The sequence below is a fragment of the Sturnira hondurensis genome, unplaced genomic scaffold (genome assembly GCF_014824575.4).
Source record: "Sturnira hondurensis isolate 20B ecotype Veracruz unplaced genomic scaffold, ASM1482457v3 Scaffold0007406, whole genome shotgun sequence".
NCBI classification, from domain to species: Eukaryota; Metazoa; Chordata; class Mammalia; order Chiroptera; family Phyllostomidae; genus Sturnira; species Sturnira hondurensis.
The window spans coordinates 13,310,662-13,328,392 of record NW_028080037.1 but is presented as its reverse complement, the minus strand read 5'-3'; the positions used below and the strand labels follow the sequence as shown (position 1 = coordinate 13,328,392).

General features: G+C 53.4%; 1 protein-coding gene across 2 annotated transcripts in view; it reads right to left on the bottom strand.

Annotated features, from left to right (window-relative positions):
- Positions 1 to 17,731, bottom strand: part of MYO18B (myosin XVIIIB) — a 230,171-nt gene that overhangs the window by 97,734 nt on the left and 114,706 nt on the right. For both annotated transcript variants that reach the window (XM_037052378.1, XM_037052379.1), the window contains exons 29-33: positions 17,027 to 17,181; positions 13,334 to 13,457; positions 12,298 to 12,498; positions 8,037 to 8,147; positions 3,681 to 3,785 (exon numbers count right to left, since the gene is read on the bottom strand). In XM_037052378.1, the coding sequence (XP_036908273.1) occupies positions 3,681 to 3,785; positions 8,037 to 8,147; positions 12,298 to 12,498; positions 13,334 to 13,457; positions 17,027 to 17,181 (696 nt within the window). The remainder of the gene's footprint in view (positions 1 to 3,680; positions 3,786 to 8,036; positions 8,148 to 12,297; positions 12,499 to 13,333; positions 13,458 to 17,026; positions 17,182 to 17,731) is intronic.

Here is a 17,731-nt window from a genome sequence, read left to right as displayed (position 1 = left end):
CTGTCTAGGCAAGGGTCAGCGCGCTCTCCCCTTGTGAGAGTCGCCAGGCAGCACCGAGGCACTCCCGCCCCTCCCCCAGGGAGTGGCCATGCAGTCTCCTTTTCTCTACAGGACTCGGTAGCCCGTGTGAATTTGTCTCGTCTCATCCACGACGCCATGGGCACTGCCAGCCAGTGCATGGGTCAATGCCCCTCAGAATGGAGCTGCTCCCTGAACCTGCACCGAGAGGTACATCTGTGCCGCACCGGGTGGACCACACGCCCATGGACAGGAGCGCCATTCGAATGTCCCATCAAGAACTCAGTGATCAGCTGCAAAGGGAGCAGGTGCCTGACAGGCCCAGGATGCCGGCACCTTTAGAATCTGCTACAGTGTTTGAGCTGAGGCCACGCCTTCCCCCAGCGGGGCCCAGCCAATGACTGTGCTCCGTGAGGATCCGCCCAACATCCTCACGTCTGGGAACTTCGTGACCCAACACCTACCTTCTGGGCTCCAAAAGGAGCAGCCACACTCCTGGGTGTCCTGGCCCCCTTGGATTTTTATTTTTAACGGTAGGTGAAAGGAGACTTTCTCCAGTAGAGGAATGTGCAGGCCACAGACTCGGGAGGTGCTGGCTTGCAGCCGCATGAGGACGCCCTTGTGCAGTGAGCGAGAACAAAGTCACACAGAAGCATGGGGTCAGGGGTCAGGGGTCAGGGGCAGGGAGAGTCTGCAGCATCCGAGGGCTTGATGTCCGGCTGTACCCAGCATTCCTAGGGTTTTCCTTCTACTGAGTAAGACAGTCTAGTATGCTTCTAATAAATACTCTAATAAAAAAAGAACAGATAAGACAATTTTAAAGATGAGCAGGGGAGCTGCCTTACACATAATTGAGGCCATATGGTGCAGGAATAGACAAATAGGCCAATTTCACAGAATGGGTGGCCCATAAACGCATCCATATACGTACACGGAAATGATAGAAAAATTATTTATGAAACAGTTTTCTATTTCAGGAAAAAAAATAGATTCCTAGCTCACACTGCATACCAAAATAAAATCTAGGTATATTAAAGACCCCCCCAAAAAAACCCAACTTTGGAACTTAAAAAAAGTCATAGTGGTATCTATTTACGAACTCAGTTAGGGAAAGAGACCTCAAGACACAAAAGCACAAGCCACAAAAAGTGGCTGATGAATACCACTATCTAGAAAACACTTTTTATTAAGCGGAGAGCATCATAAAGTGAAATGATTTTCCATCGAGTAGGAGGTTGCAACACACACAACTAGCAGTGGACGAGCATCTCATAGAAGGATCACGAGTGACCAACAGACAAAAAGGAGAAGACAAAAGACGGAGCAGGCCACACAGAGCGGAGAAAACCGTGACAAACCTGAACAGCACACAGCTTCCCCGGAAATGAGGGCTGAGGGGACAGCGGCACAACTGACCACTGAGGGACCGGTGAACATATTTAAAGTGCCTGACGCCGCTGTGTGGGAGTGGAGATGTAGGGGAGCAAAAATACAAAACAAAACAAAAACCAATCCTGCTAGTAACAGCGCAAACTCTCACAGTCACTTTGGGGAACAATCCGGGCCAGATCTAATCATTCCAGAATAGTAGCGTCCTAGGAGCCCGCAAGTCCTCTGCGAGCTACGTACCCGGGGGACCGTGACGGTGTGGACAGCGAGACGTGCATGAGGATACGCCCTGCAGGTCTGTGTCTGAGAGTGGAAGCAACGAAGCTCCCCAGGAGAAGAGCGGAAGTCAAAAATACGCACGCTGCATGGCAGTTAAAATGAAGGAAGGAGGGTTACATGTATTATCGTGGCCTAAACTCAAACACACGGTGTGGAGGGAAGCAAAGCAAAGCACAGAATCCTGTGGGCCAGACAGTGTCAGAGTTTAAACACCTACGCAGGAGTTCACAACCCAAGCCCAGGAGAACGGTGTCCCCTGGGAAGGAGGGAGGGAGGGAGGAGGAAGAGAGGGGAGGGGGATTAGGGGTGGGAACCAAGGGGCCACCTACTGGTTTCGAAATGGTGTATTTCCTTAAAAATATCTGAATCACATACGGGCAAAACGTTCACTCGTGTACAAACCCTGGGTGCTTGACGCATAAACATCAATTACAGTATCCGTTCTACTTTTCCATGTGCTCGGCAAATGTCTTAACACTTAAACACATTTAAAGTGATCCGATGTGATCGTTTATTGAAAGGCTCCAGCTTGCCAACACAAAACGAGCATTTTTTTTTAAAGTGGAAAGTTCCCTTCCCTTTGCCCTTCAAACTTCTTTTCTTTTACCAATATTCGTTAAAGAACCTTCCAGTACTGGACTGCCTGCTTTGTGCCCTCAAACGGATACGCGGAATGGAAGGCAAGCTCCCCCAACGATCCGGGCTACCACCCACTGATGCGAAGGGAGAGTAACCCCAATGGCTCTGAACTCGGGGGCCCCCGTTTTGCTCCGCTGAGGAACCAGTCAATCTGGAGAAGAGGACCAGGACCATGGAGCTGTCCTGGGGATTCGAGCTGCCTCCAACTCTCACTCCTACAGCTACCGTGGTCCTTTCCCAGGATTCCGTCATTTAATCCACTTTCTCTTTTTTCAAATACATAATGAGCACCCATTTGTCCAAGGTCTGGCCGCTCTAGATGCCCACTGGAAGTGGCCCCCACTCCTTTGTGAACGAACAAATGACTGGGGGAAAGCAACTGATGGCCAGATTGTTACTAATGAAAAGAAAATGAGTGCATTTTTAGGCAAACGAATGAAGATACAGCCCTAGGCTACATGAAGAGAAACTGTAGACCCCACAAGAGTCTCTCTCCAAGGTTGGGGTTTCTTGTAGCAGCGGCCCAGGCAGAGGAAGGGATATCTGGGGGATGAAGGAGAGATTCCCCCCACCACTGGAATCAGGAGCTGGCTCTGGGCTGTCCTGGCCTCTTTACTGACAGCCCAGGCTCTCTGTAAAGATGAGGGGGTTGGACTTCGTCTTCTGTGGACATGTGGCAGTGTCTGTAGGCATTTCCGGTTGTCACAGCTGGGAGGGGTGCCACTGGCATCTACAGTGAGGCCCGGGTTGCTGCTCAGCATCCCACCATGCACGGGACAGCCCCCCACCACAGAGAGCAAGGGTCTGAGAAGGGCCACAGCACTGCGGATGAGAACTCGAACACACAGTGATTGCAACAACCCCGGGAAGCCTGCTCTCTGGACGCTCTGGTAGCTACCTGGCTCTCCCGAAGCAGGGCAGGCAGGAGGGGCCTGGAGAGGGTTTAAAGCTGCCTTTGCCCGACGCTGAGCCTGGCTGCTTCCAGCAGGAGTCTAGTTTTCCTGAGAAGCCGGCCTTGAGCACGGGGCCATTCGCATCACCCATTCCAGCGAGGGCTGCCTGTGCTCCCACACCTACAGCTGCTGAAGGCTCAGTGACCTCATCCGCCACTCTGCCTGGCCGCTCTCTTTGTTCTCCTGGGTTCCTCTGAGCACGCTGCTCTGTGTGGCCCTCGGAAGGCCCACTTTGAAGAGCCAGAGAATGTGGGCAGGGACAGAGCTGGTGGAGAAGAGGTCCCTCGGAGAAGCAGGCGGAGGCCTGGCCCACCTGAGACCCCCGCAGCCGGCCTCCCCAGGCATCCACCTCTCTGACAGGGACTGTCTTCTCCCAAATGTCGGCGGGCGTCTCCCCCTTACCTGATCACACAGGGTCCCGATCAAGCCTTCCAGATCCTGCTTTTCATGGAGGACCATCTGCTTCTCCTCATATTCCTGCTCCAGCTGCATTTCCAGCTGGCGGAGCTGCGGGCACAAAGGGAAGGTTTGTGCAGGATAAATGAGCTCCAGCCAGACAAATCCCACCAGGCCAGGACCCTCCGCAGAAGGAAGGGGTGTGGAGTTCAAGGCCGTTCACCCAGTTCCACAAGTGCTGCCCCCTAAGGGTCAGAAGCAGGTATCTCTGTTTGAAGACCTCGGGGGCCGAAAAGCTTGGGAGCCAGACAACTACAGGGAGAGCTGGTCAGTTATGGGAAGCCCCTACCATCCACTGTTCAGCCCCATCCCCCAGTTCCCTACCCACTCCTCAAAAGGTGTCTCCTTCTGATGGCTTCACCTGGCTGGGATATTTAAAAGTCTTGGTGCTCCAATTTCATTTTTCAGGCTCTGCACAACACCATGCCCAACACATTAAAACACACTCACCTCCCCCATTAAATATGTACATACACTATGATTGCAGTAAAACCAAGTTGCAATTCCGATTATTCGGGGTTGTGGACTGCATGTCTGTGCTGCGCCCCCCCCCCCAATTCACCTGATGGGGCCCTCCAGGTACAACAGTGTTTGGAGGTGCAGCCTCTGGGCAGTAATTAGGCTTAGATGACACCACGAGGGTGCCCCCCATGATGGGATGAGAGCCCTTATAAGAAGAAACACACCAGAGGGCTTGCCTCCTTCCTCTCTCTCTCCACCTGAAACAAGGCAGGGGCTGTCTGCAAGCCAGGAATAGAACCCTCACCAGACACCTTGGCCTTGGACTTCCCAGCCTCCAGAACTGTGAGAAAGAAATGTCTCTGACGTTCTGTCACAGCAGCCAGAACTGACTGAGACATGTGTTTACAGGGAATTCATTCGATTCTCACTTGGCTCTGACTTCTCAGCAGTCACCCCGCAGAGCCAGGCATCCCCGCTGGGTGAGAGCCCCGCCAGCCTCTGTGCTGTGTGCTACCCCCCCGCCCTCCTCTGTTCCTGTGGCTTCAGTGACCCCATTTCACAGATGCACAAACTGAGGCAGAGAGAGTGCACCCCCGAGTCCACCTTTGCTAAGAACAGTTAGCTACTGGTCTCCTGGCCCTACCCTACAGCCACTCCAGGCAGCCCCTTCCACCCTGGCATCCCCCACCCCGGTTGCTATAGCAATCGATTTCCTGCCAGAGGTGAGACAGACAGAGCAGAGCAGTCACTGGATGTGAAGTCAGTGTTCGTATCTGTCAGGAGGAGAAAAACACCTTCCTGACCTCACTCTCTGCCTTTATAAATCTGTCCACGGCAAAGCCTGCAAAGGTCCAGGTCCCACCTCCAGGGCCCCCGCCCAGGGCCCTCCCCGTGCTCTGAGGCGCCCCTGAAATGCACCAGAGATGGTGCCGCCTTCACTCGAGGGCAGATGGGCAGGGACGGAGGGCATCCATCTGCTGACCTGTGGAGGGGAAAGTCATAGTGACTGACAGTCGCTTAGGCAGAAAGCAAGTTCATGTCCAAAGTTTCTTTTACAAGAGGTAGGAGGCCCTCTGTGCCCATCTGCTGTTAGTATGAAGGTGGGAACACAGCTAAAACAATTTTTGAAAAATACACAAAAGAAGAACTACACAGCAAGCAGGGCCGAGGCTTCTGGAGTGTGTTCTGTGGCGTATCTCCACACGCGGCTCACGGGGATGGTGTGGGGAGGGGAGGGCAGGGAACCCCTGCGGGAGAGAGAATGGGAGCCACTGGGTGCGCAGATCCTTCCGTGCAGGACTTCTCAGAGCCTTCGGTGGGTCACAGTGTGGGAAGTGCCAAGCCCGGCCCGAGATGGACTATTATCGAGTGCCTTTGACAGTTCAAACACTGGCAAAATAAAAATTATCTTGTGTCTTGGTTAATAGTCTGGGCTTTGGAGTTAGACAGACTGAAGTTTAAGTCCTAGCCCTGCTACTTCCCAGCAGGGTGGGCGGCGGGCCTCAGGCATGTCACTTCACCCACAGAAACAGAGGTCTTGTGAGGGTCCGATAAGCTGACAGACATTAAGCACCCAGCCAGGTGCATGGCGCCCGGTGGGTGTTCAAGGTTGCCACTGGTTTCTCCCAAACACGCAATGATGGGAAATAAGCAGAAGTGGGCCCTTGCTGATAGCGTCCAGCGCTCCACAGGTTACAGACCCTCCCCATTCACTGCCTCCTCCTCACAACAGCAGAGGGAAGGCAGAACGAGGTCTATCGTTCCTCCCACTTCAGAGATGAGCAAACAGAGTCCCGGGAGTTACAAGGCTTACTCCAGGGCACACAGGTCTGGCTGAGCCCAGATCATTCACTTTTTTCTTTCCAGCCAGGGGAGTTCTGGGGGGAGCAGGCCGGGCCACTTGGGATGGCCAGGGGAACCTGAGGAGGAGGAAGGGCAGAGGCTCAGATGGGCCAGTTCTTGAACACCCCCCTGGGCCGATGATGGGGGTCAAGGCAGCCCCATCAGTCCCAGGACATGCTCAGCTGGGCTCCTGCCTCCCGTGCCGTCATGACAATCCTTAAGGCCCCTCCTGTCCTGCACAGGACAGTGCTCCGCAGTGGGCTCTGCAGGGCTCTGCAGCTCCTGCCCCGCCGCCTCCTGATGGATCAATCACGGCCAAGGGCAAGTCAGCCACTAAGCTGGTTCCCTGGCTCCTCTGGAGGCCCCGCTGCCTAGAAATGCGGTGTTGCTCTTTGATCTCCAACAAACAAGGATTACACTTCACGGCTCTGCCCAGTGGCTCCACCCTGTGATCTCCTCGAATCTTCACTGTCACCCTGAAAAGTAGCCATTGTTGTCCCTTTTGTCAGATGAGGAAAGTGAGGCTTGTTAGCTGAGTACGGAGCTGGGACTTGGCCCGAGCCTCTGGGACTCCCAATGAAGCGGTACCACTGGTGTTCTTGGGCATCTCACGAACTGGCCCTCAGTAACCGGAGCTGGACAGGCAGCCAGGGGCCAAGGAATGTATAAGGGTTTCAGCTGGAGGTGAGGGTTTCAAATCACTTTCCCAGCGTCACACAGTGGTTATGTTGAAAGGGCAAAGATTCAAGTTGAGAGTCTATAAACTCCACCCTGGCTGGTATGGCTCAGTGGATTGAGCATCAGCCTACGAACCAAAGGGTCACTGGTTCAAGTCCCAGTCAGGGCACATGCCTGGGTTGCAGGCCAGGTCAGGTCCCCAGTAGGGGGTGCATGAGAGTCAACCACACATTGATGTTTCTCTCCCTTTCTTTCTCCCTCCCTTCCCCTCTGTCTAAAATAAATAAATAAATCTTTTTTTCCCAAAAAGTCTATAAACTCCAACACTCAGACTCTCAACCCCCACAGTCAAGAGGTCTCTGCAGAGAGACGGTTAAGAAAGCCAGGAAGAGGAGTCAACTTTGGAAAATGCTACTCAGCTCCTTCGTGGAGGCCCACAGTGCACACAGGGCTGCGAGAGAGACCCCAGGAAAACGTAGGGCAACAAACCTGCGACGTAAGGCTTAACCCAAAGCTTTCTAGCAATTCCCCTTTCAGGTTCATCTTCTATTCACATCAGCCAATGTATCTATAAGGATATTTATCTCAGCACTTGTGATAACAACAACAAACCAGAAGCACCCTAAGTGTGCACCACGGGAGACCCATTGAATAAATCAGAGCACATGCCTAAGGTGAATATTTTTAAGCCATTAAACCTGTAGGTTAGATCTGTATTTACTGACTTGGAAAGAGGCCCAGGACAGAGCTTGAGGGAAGGGCGGGCTTCCAAACCACCTGACTCCATTGGGGTAGAATGTTAGCTCTGAAAGTGTGTGCGTGTGTGTGTGTGTGTGTGTGTGTGTCTACTGAAAGGGAGAGATGAAAGCACCCTTGCAAAGAGTAATAGTAATGATGGTGGTTTCCTTGGTGGGAAGATTGCAAGCATTTATTGCTTTCTTGTGCACTGTTTGAGAGGTCTGCAGAGAGCTAGGATAAAATTAAAGAAAGTATTTGAGTTACAAGGGAAATAGCCAGGACCTCTTCTTAAAAGGCACAAGTCCATACCCAAGGCACCAGTCACATGGCGTTACGGGCTCTTGGCAGAAATCTTGGGGGTGATTACACTGGATAGTTCCGGAGGCTTCTGGGAGTTTCTGGATCATAGTTAAGATGGGTACCCCTGCTCCAGCACCCTTGGAAGCACTTAACGGCGTGAAGGTCTCAGGTGACTGCAGAGAGAGTCCATCCCCAGGCCCTGCACCCCTTCACTCTAAGGAAGAGGGCAGCGGGCCTGGGCCCGCCGGTCCCAAGGGCGCAGCTGTGTTCGCTGCTACTTACCCGCTTCTGGCAGGACTGGCGGACGTCCTCCAGCTCCTCCTCCTGGTCTTCGCGGTCCTTCTGATGCATCTGCTTCATCCGCTCTATCTCGAGCTCAAACCGCTGGCGGAGCTGGGGGGCGGCAAGCACAGCCCGTGAGGGCGGCCCTCACCCACTCCCCTGGCCCCCCAGATCATGCTCAGTACTCCAGCTGCATCTTTCATTTTGGGGGTGCACGGATGAGAGTCAAGGTATGCTGGCCAGGGCGGCCAGAAATAGCAGATACACAGCCCAAAGGCTGCTTCTATCCCTTCCTGTGGTCGTAACAGAGGTCACGAATCCCACTCTTTCCTATTGAGCTACATGCTGCCTCAGAATCCTTCTCCATGCTGTCATGTGGATGAAACCTCTGTCCTCCCTGGGACAGACCTCGGTGCTGGTTTTCGGATGGGTAGAGAGGTGAGTGGATGGACAGCAGGACAAAATTTGAGTTATGAAGACGTGGAAGCCCACAGAGGGAGATACCGGCCCAGCATGTCACCTTGGACAGATCAGTTAGTTTGCCTTCTCTGTAGGAAACCACCATCCCAGAATGCTCTTGTGAGGGTTCAAGAGATGATTCTGGAAAAGCATGGAGCCCAGGGCCTGGTGCATGAATGTTACTGCCTCTTTCCCCGCTGTCTTGAAAACAGAAAGGACTTCCCTGCAGCCTGACATAACAGGAGCTGGGACCCCATGAAGGACTCATCTGATACATGGACCCTCCAAAGCTTGTTCAGAACAGGCAAAGAGCTATGCATGATATTTAACCATGTGAGGCTGTGCCCTGACCAGCATGGCTCGGTTGGGCATTGTCCCACAAACTGAGAGGTGATGGATGCTACCCCCCGTCAGGGCACAGGCCTGGGGTGCAGGTTCAATCTCCAGTCACAACGATGTGTACAAGAGGCAACTGATCGATGTTTCTCCCTCACTCTGATGTCTTTCTCCCTCTCTTTCTCCTTATCTTCCTTTCTCTCTAAAAATGAATAAAAACTTTTTAAAAATTGTAAAAGAAATATGCGAGGTGGTATCACAGTTTTTTAAATCGAATGGGTTTAGTTCAAGGTTCTAGTTCTAGTTCAGTTCCAGTTCTAGTTCAAGGTTTCACTTTCTCGAGCTGGATAAACGAGAGACTAACCCAAGCTCGCGCTTCTCAAATTTTGTGGCACACCGGAATGACCTCATACGTTTTTTAAATCTAAATTTCAGAGCTTCACCCTATACCTATCGAATCGGAGTTTCCAGGGGAGAGAGCCCACGAACCTGCACTTTTTGGCTTGCATTTATCTACGCTCTTTAACCCTCTTGGTCCCCAGAGAATCACTTAGGACTCAGCGCGTGGGTCACACTGTAGAAACTCCGACCACCAACCACACTGCCCCAGCACCTGCCACCAAGCTTCCAGAAGGTCACAGCGACCATCCTCAACAAGAAAATTAAGTGGAGAAAAAACACTCAGTCTTTGAAAACGCTCGTGAATCCTGTTTGCTGCTACGTGGGGCTGGGGCGAAGAGGAGAAAGGACAGTGCACGTTCCAGTCCTTACTACAGTTCTCAGTGTAAAGTATATGCTCACTTTACATGTCAGCTTCCTTCCTGGCCTTCTTTCAAATGACAGAGGTTATGGGAAGATAATCCAAAATGAGGAGCTTAGGCAAGTAAATAAAATATTTCTTCTTTGCTTTTCCCTTACCCACTTGGACACCCCTGACATCTGCAATACCATTTATGTCAAGCTCATATGAGCTAACATAAAACCCCTGGAAGAGGTGCCGTGTTGTAATCAATAAATATCTCCGGGGCGCCTACAGGGGCCCAATGCAGGAGGAAGTGATGGGTGAGGCGGAAGATGAATGGAAGTGCTGAGTCAGCCTCGCCTCCCCTGTCAGGTGGGGATGGGCGCTTAGGAAGCCGGCTGACCTTCCGGTCCCTGAGGTTGCAGTACTGCGTGTCTGCTTGAACGCTGGGTCCCCTGGTGGTTTCTTTAAGAGCCAACACCGCTTTTCAAAGGGCTTGTTTGATTCTTATTTTAGAGGGAGAGGAAGGGGGAGAGAGAGAGGCATTGCCATGAGAACATGGATCGGTTGCCTCCTGTACGCATCCCAACCAGGGGTCAAACCTGCAATGTTAGGTGGGCGCCCTGACCAAAGATCGAACCCATAACCTTTTGGTGTACGGGAAGATGCTCCAACCAACTGAGCCACCCGCCAGGGCAAAGGGCTTGCTTTATTCTTGACTCTGGGCTGCTAGGGGATGCTGCACCATCCTTCGTGCCCCTTAATGTCCTACACAGACACCCCCTCCTGCACCATCACCAATTTATGGGGTTGGGGGGGGAGGTCCTAGGGGACTGACCAGGCACCAATTTCATTGTACAGATGAGGAGACTGAAGTGAGAGAAAACAGGGAGCTTGGCTAAGGTCGTACAGGCAGTAGCTGCCTTGAGGACTCCATCCAGTGCGATGGTATCACAGCTCCTTAATTGCCACACGACTGCCCTGCTCCAGGCCTTTGCACAGGCTGTTCCTTCTGCCTGGAATCCTCTTGGCCAGCCAACTTGGATTCATCCTTCAGCTTTGGGAAATGCCCCTTCCTGCAGGAAGTCTTCCCCGGTTGTTCTCAAAGACCAGGCTTCCAAGACCAGATGGGCAAGTTACCCTTGCCATAACACTCACCATGACTGTAAACTGTGGACGGGCAGAGACCGCCACTGGCTTGTCTGCAGCTACATCCTTAGCAACTACAGGGCACATGCCACAGAGTAGCTACTTCATAAGTACCGGCCGACTGAGTAACTAAATGAGCTGTTTTCTGAACTGCTCCAGCCTCTGGCCCTCCACATTCGCCACACCTGGGTCTCCGTACCCAGCAGGACCTGCCTGATGGACTGAGGGTAAGCAAGAAGCAAGGGCTGGCTCCCCAGATGACCCACACACACTCTCCACCTCTACCCTCCAACCCCTCCACACCCCACATTTCATCAGAGCTGCTCAAAGCTCCATGCTTTACATATTCTCACTGCCCAGCCAATTTTCTAGAAAAAGGGTTCCCAGCCTTAAAAAGTCCTGAAAAACACTGCACCTTGTAAAACCACGAGAAATTTCTTTAGAGTATCAGGAAAACCCTTGCTTCCCCTTGGGAAACTGGCGTGTTCTTATGGTGGGGATAATAAAGGCATGCAATTCGCATATCCTTTTTCTCTTTGGCCACCAGGAATTTTAGAGGTAAAACAATGAAGTGTATAAGATCCCTCATTTTGCCTGTCTGCATATGAACACACTGTCCCCACTCCTCCTCAACATCTGTCTTAATTTGTGTTTTTCTGGTTCAAGTTGTTGTATGTATATTTCTTTTCTATTTTGCTGTGCATCCATCTTACAAGCTGCCTCACATTCCTCCTGGAACAAGGTGGGCGTGTAAACAAACAAGCAGACACATAAAATATTCATCTGATACTTCGTGGAGCAGGCTGGTACGGGAGGGTCTGTTGGCCCTGCCTTATTCCCCAAAGACCAGCGCTCCAATCTTCCTGGAGAGCGCGCACCGAGCACCCAGTAGGTATTCAAGGCACTGTGCAGTCACATGGCGCAGGCTCTAAATCCCATTCCTGCCGCTTACTTTGTCCACATCTCTGAGCCTCGGCTTGCACCCCTGCAAAGTGGGGGCAGTTAATACTAACATCTCTCCATACGAGGTTCTTGTGAAGAGCTATGAGATGACACCTGGGGAGACCCTGGGGCTGAGTCTCGCACACAGACCACGCTCAGTAAATGTCAGATATCAGGTCATCACCGGCTGTGTACCTGGCCTTGTCTAGGCTCTGCAGATGTCCTGAGAAGCAAGATCAACAAAAAAAAAAAAAACACCTCCCTTCCTCAAACTTAGGTCCAAATGGGGAAGAAGAGCATTGAGTAAATTTTTAAAAACACTAGCGACTGTGATGGCGGCGGGTACTATGAAGGATGAAGCAGCTAAAGAGGTGGAAAGTGAATGTGTGTGGGCGTTGGTGGGGGGAGGACGGCTACTTTCAGGAAGGGGAAGCTCCTCTGAGGAGGTCACACTGAGGCTTGCAGGAAGGCAGCAGTGGACTCGATCGTGAAGGATCTGAATGTTGGACCTGGGGCGTTACAGGTTCTCTGGGGTAATAGGGAGCCACAGCAGGATGAGGAGCAGCTGAGTGCGGTGCCCACATTGTATTTTAACAACATCCCTCTGCAGTTGGCAAGGGACAGCGTCCCTACCTGCTCCAGCTGCTTGATGGTGTTTTCCTGCTGGCTCTGGACTTTCTGCTGCTCGAGGGCACTGGATTCCAGCTTCCAGAGCCTGTCTTTCAGGCCGGCGATGCCACTTTCCCCCAGCGAGGGCGACTGCAGCAGCTCGCGCTTTTGGCCCTGCAGCATCTCCACCTCCTGCTTCAGCTTCGAGGTCTCCTGCTCCTTTTGCTGCCGAGGCAAAGGGGATGGAGATCGGGAGTCACGTGGCCACGCCCCCTCCAGGTTTCCCTCTACTATCTGCTGGCACTGGCCACTTTTCAGTGCATACCAGCTACACTCTGCCATGCAGCCCCTCAGAGCGCCCCCTGTGGGTGGCCAAGGGCTGCTCTCTGGAGCAGCAGGGACAGGCAGGGTGGGCGAGCGCCTCCTTTGCCCTTGCACTTGGACGTCAAAACACACAAAGGGAGTGCCTGCCCCATTTGTAAGCTGTGCACCTGCCGAGGCCGAGGTTGAGACGGAGCAGGGAAGCAGAGTGCCCAGAAATGACTTTTCCAGTTTGGAAAGCCACGTACAGGGTCAAAGAACTTCAGGCCAGATCGCGAAGGGCTGCGTACCAGGCTAAGCAGTTTAGAGGGTCTCCCCGGGGTCACGGGGAGCCAGGGCAGCGTGAGGAACAGCCCAGTACAGTGCCTGTGTCATATTTTAATAAAGCCCCTCCACCCAGAAGCCTGCATGGGACAGGGCACTGGCCCTGGACAGGGCAAGCGCTACCTCATTCTGCCTGAGGCTCTCCCACCTCCCAGGTGAGCGCCTCAGAGCCCACGCAGGTGATGAGAGCAAATTCAATACTTCAAGCTGGGGAGCTCTGGTTACCAACCTGCTGTTTGCTGTTTGCTTTATTAAGACGCCCTGAGACCCATGGCTCCAGGTGGCTGGCAGGCCAGGACACCCGCACAGAGCTCTCCCCGTCACCGCCTACAGCAGGCATGCAGGGCGGGGGGGGAGGGGTTCCTGAGACCCAGGGACCAAGAACCAAGAGGCCTCCATGCCTCCCCTCCCTTACCTTCAACTGCTGCTGAAGCTGGCCCAGTTCCCACCGGACGCTGGTGTTCTCCTGGGTCACCTTCTCACGGAGTCCCTTCTCAAACACACACTCACCCAGGGCCTGGGCGAGCTGCATGTCAAACCTGCCCAAGCAGAACACACGTCATGGCACCGAGGTGGGGCACCCGGGCCAGGCGAGGAGAGGGGCTGGGGAGAGGCAGTCAGCTTGCCCAGAACCAAGGGGCGGGGAGGGAGGGGGAGAGGGAGAGAGAGAGAGAGCGAGCATGTGCAAAATGAGGGTGGGCTTTCATGCAAGGTCGGGGATGGTGGTTATGTGGTAGGAATCTGGAATACCAGAGAGTAACTTCTAGGGTTTACAAAGAGTTTAATATAAAAGTACCAAACACTTATTTAAAATGTGAAAATAGGTAAAAATTAGGATAAAACTACATATCCATAGAGAATTAGAATAAAAAACATGTACAGAAAAATCTGATCTGTCTGGTTTGCCAAAACATGGGAAGACCCTTTACCGCTGCAAGACCAAGGTCGGATGTCTCGTCATCACTGGCCGATGAACGGATGGAGGTAGATAGCCACCCAAGCAAGGAAGAGCCTGCGGTTCCCATTTTACAGGCTGTTGCGGGCTTATGTGCTGATGACCCACGTGAGAGCGTGTAACCACTGAGGAAATGCTGGATGTTCACACATGTTTGGTCTTGTCTTCCCGTGTTTCCCCAGAAGACGACCCACAGCCTAGAAAGTCCTGGTTAGGGCCATCCAGAACCTAGGAAGTGGCTCATTTGGGGCCCACCTGCCCCTCTAGGATGGCGACCACTGGGGGAGAAGCACATCCTTCCACGGGGTCGTCTTGGTCTTCGGTCCCTATCACAGATGAGGAAGCCAACAGGGGTGGCCCTGCCAAGCCTCAGCGAGCTGTGACTCTGGTCACTTGCCCTCGGACCACACAGAAAGGCTCCAGGGAACTTGGTGCGGCCAGAATGGCCAAACTGGGCATGGGGGTTGGGGCTTGGTGAACAGGAGTCCCCCTGTTACGAGCTTCTCCGGTGTCCTTTAATCCTACACGGGCATTCTAAGCCTCAGGCCCCTGAGAAAGCCAATCCTGGGTCACACGAGGGAGCCGCTCCTACTATTGGAACTTCCCAGGAGCTTTCTGATTGGCCGTTGGTGGCATCGTTCAAGAGGAGCTATTGGCTGCCTCTGAATGGAAGCATTGTGACGATAATACTGATTTAGCAATCCCAAAGCGAGACATGCCTTATTATATCCACTTTACAGAAGAAAAGTGGAGTGATTGATTAGCCCAAATTGCCAAACTCGTGGAAGCAGACTTGAACCCATGTTCTCTTCTGTCTTAGCTAGTCCCCCACCACCCGCCCATGCCCTGGGACAGCTGCGGAGAAAGACAGTGGGGGCTCTTTCAAAAGAGCCCTTGGCTTAACAGGCCACTTCACGCCAAAGAATGGCTCTTACAGACCCTAAGTTCTGGAACAAACCGACCAACCAAGGCCAGATGGATGTGCATACACCCTTCACCCCACCAGGAAAAGGCCTGGGGTCCTGCTCTGGTGAGTGTGGGAGACAGCCCAGCACAGGCCTTACCCCAAGGAAGCAGGCTGGGAGTTCCATCGGCCCTCGGAACTGAGCTTTGTAACCCACGGGGTAACCATGGCAATAAGAAGCCACCCCCGAATGGAACTATTCTGGACCACTTTGAACTCAGAGGGCAATGTCAGGACCGGAAACTCGGCCGGTGCAGACAGCCCTCTCTGTCCTGGGCCCAGAGAACAAAGGAAGCAGGCAACGCCACGGAACTCAGAGAGGGGGCAGCATTGCTAACGTCTCCATCTCTCCCTCACAGCAGTCACTCTGCCCCTAGAAAGATGACGGCTGCTATTTGCAATTAGCATCACAACATAAATTAACATCTGCCTAGAGATGGTAACAGAGCAGAGGGCCTCCCAGAACGGTGTGTGAAGAGGAGGAAGTGTAAGTAGGAAGAAATGGGGACCTTCCGGGGTGCATCATGGACAGATTCTTCAGTACCTGGAGTGAGGGAATCTGCCCAGGAGGGTGAGGGAAATTCCAGAGAGATGGAATGTTCTGGTTGTGTAAACCCCGGGGGCAGACCCCTAGCCATCGGAGCCGCACCTCCACGGGCCTCTCAGAACAGGAGTGGGCCCCGCAGATGGGGACCAAGATCATCACAGCCGGCGGAGACCTGGGTGACGACAGAGTCCATGCCTCTTGACTCACGGGTGGTCCGAGGAAGCCCCCTCTTCGGCACCACGGGTCTGCTTCCAAGTCCAAGGACCCCTCCAAAGCCTCAGGCGCTCTCTAGCCCAGGAAGGAGGTGTCACTTGAAAAGGTCACCCAGGAAACAACCAAGGCAGGACTAAGCCATTTTCCCCACTGCAAGGACAGGATTCAGCCAGAACGCCCGTGAGAAGGTGGAACAAGAAAGAGACACCAAGAAGAAGAGAAGAAACCTCTCTCATTTGGGTGGGTGGGGAGCGTGCTAACAATTCCCCCCAATTTTTTTTTTCAGATGAAGGAGATAGCTTGGGAAGGCTCAAGGATAAAGAAGAGAAATTATGTTTAATGCAGATGAAATTCAAAAGCTACGTCACTCCATGCAAATATAATTCAGCGTGCCAATTCTGGGAAAAGAGCCAAGCCACGCCCTGGCACGCATAGGAACGTTTCTCTGTATTTTAACCTTGGATCCTCTAAAGGAGGCCGTGTTGCATCTATTTGCCTCCTATGAAATCTCCGTGAAGTCTTGTCTGGCTCAAGACAGGACCCCCGCGCACCTCTGCCCTCACCGAGTGAGCAGCGGGGTGTCCCCGGATCGAGGTGTCACAGGTGCGGAGGTTTTGCCCAAGGAAGACCGTGAGCGTGGACCTGGGTTCCAGTCTTGCCGCCACCACTGGCCAGCTGTGACAGCATCCCCAGGGGGACCCGTGAGGGGGTGCAGAGGCAAGTCTGGCATCTCGCTTGTGCACAAGGTCCAGTCCCTGCCAGAACTGTTAACATGATAGGAGAGTCTAAACCCTAAAAGAACACGGCAGGGACTCAAGTTTTGGCCTCTCCCACCTTCTCGTTCTCCCTGTTAAACAGCAGGGACGGAGAGGAGCCAAGTTCCGTCCAACTGGACAGACCAACTGTATCATCTACGCCTCACCACACGAGGCGCATTCTCATCCCCTACCCTGTGGGAGGCTGAGGAAGGTGGATTGACGTGTCCAAGGTCACACAGCGTAGAAGGGGCACAGTGGGGCCTTGAACCCGGGGTGGTGTGGCATCAGCACCTACACCCCTCACCACCGTGCTGAGCTGTCTTCGTTTTACACTATAAACTCTTCAAACTCTTCACTGGATTAAATGGGGAAGTTAAGGCCAAGAAATGTCCCTAAGGCCACATAGTCAGTTGGTAATAGAGCTGAGACCAGGTGACAGAAAAGAGCCATTTTTTGCTGGATGCTTGGGAGCAACTTACGGGAATGAGGTGTGAGGGGAGGGGGAGAAAATTTAGGCCAGAACAAGGGAGGTGAGCCCCATGGATGAGGAGCCCCAGAAGTGAGGGGGCTTAGGAGGAGAAGCCGGAGACCCCCAAAGACTCCAACGCAGCCCTCCCCCCCCCCCCCGGGCGCCCAGGTGACACCAGGTGATGACATGGACCGTGACTCACTTATTTTGCTTCTTCTCAAGCTCGTGGTTTCGGCTCTGCTGGTTCTCCAGCAGGACGCGGGTGTCCTCCAGGTCACAGGTCAGGTGGCGACACTTCCTCTTCAGCTGGTGTCCCAGTTTCTTGGCCCCTTCGTAAGCACCCTGCACCTCCCTGAGCTGTGGGGGCAACAGAACCAGTCACCCGCTCAGTCCAAGCAGCGGCTGTAATTCGGAGAGAACAGACACCGGAGGCGGGAACCCTGTCCGGACCCCTGCCACCTCGAGGGAGCTGCTTCTCTGAGCCTCAATTTGCGCAGAAGTGGAATGGGGTCATTCCATTCATTTCTTGGGGTGGCTTTTAATGTTCCTCAATAGTCCTCCTGCCCGCCATCGCACGGACCCTCCGCCTGCCCTGCCTCAACTTCCCAGCCCCTTGACCATCAGTATCCCCGTCAGCTGGTGTGAGCTGGGGAGCGGGTGAGCTGGGGAGCAGCTGAAACGGCACATGAAGAAAACCTCCGCAGAAAACGCCCGAGACAGGCTTGAGGTTAGAGCAGGTAAGCGGCCCTCTGGACAGCTGGCGTCCCTGGCCATGCACGCGCCCGGCCGTGAATACACCAAAAGCCAAGGCCTTGTGCATCTTCCTGCAGGAAACACCCTCCCAAAGGTCCCAGTTTCGATCTGGAAGACAGAGCAGTGCAGAACCGACGCTTTGAAGAAATGGCCT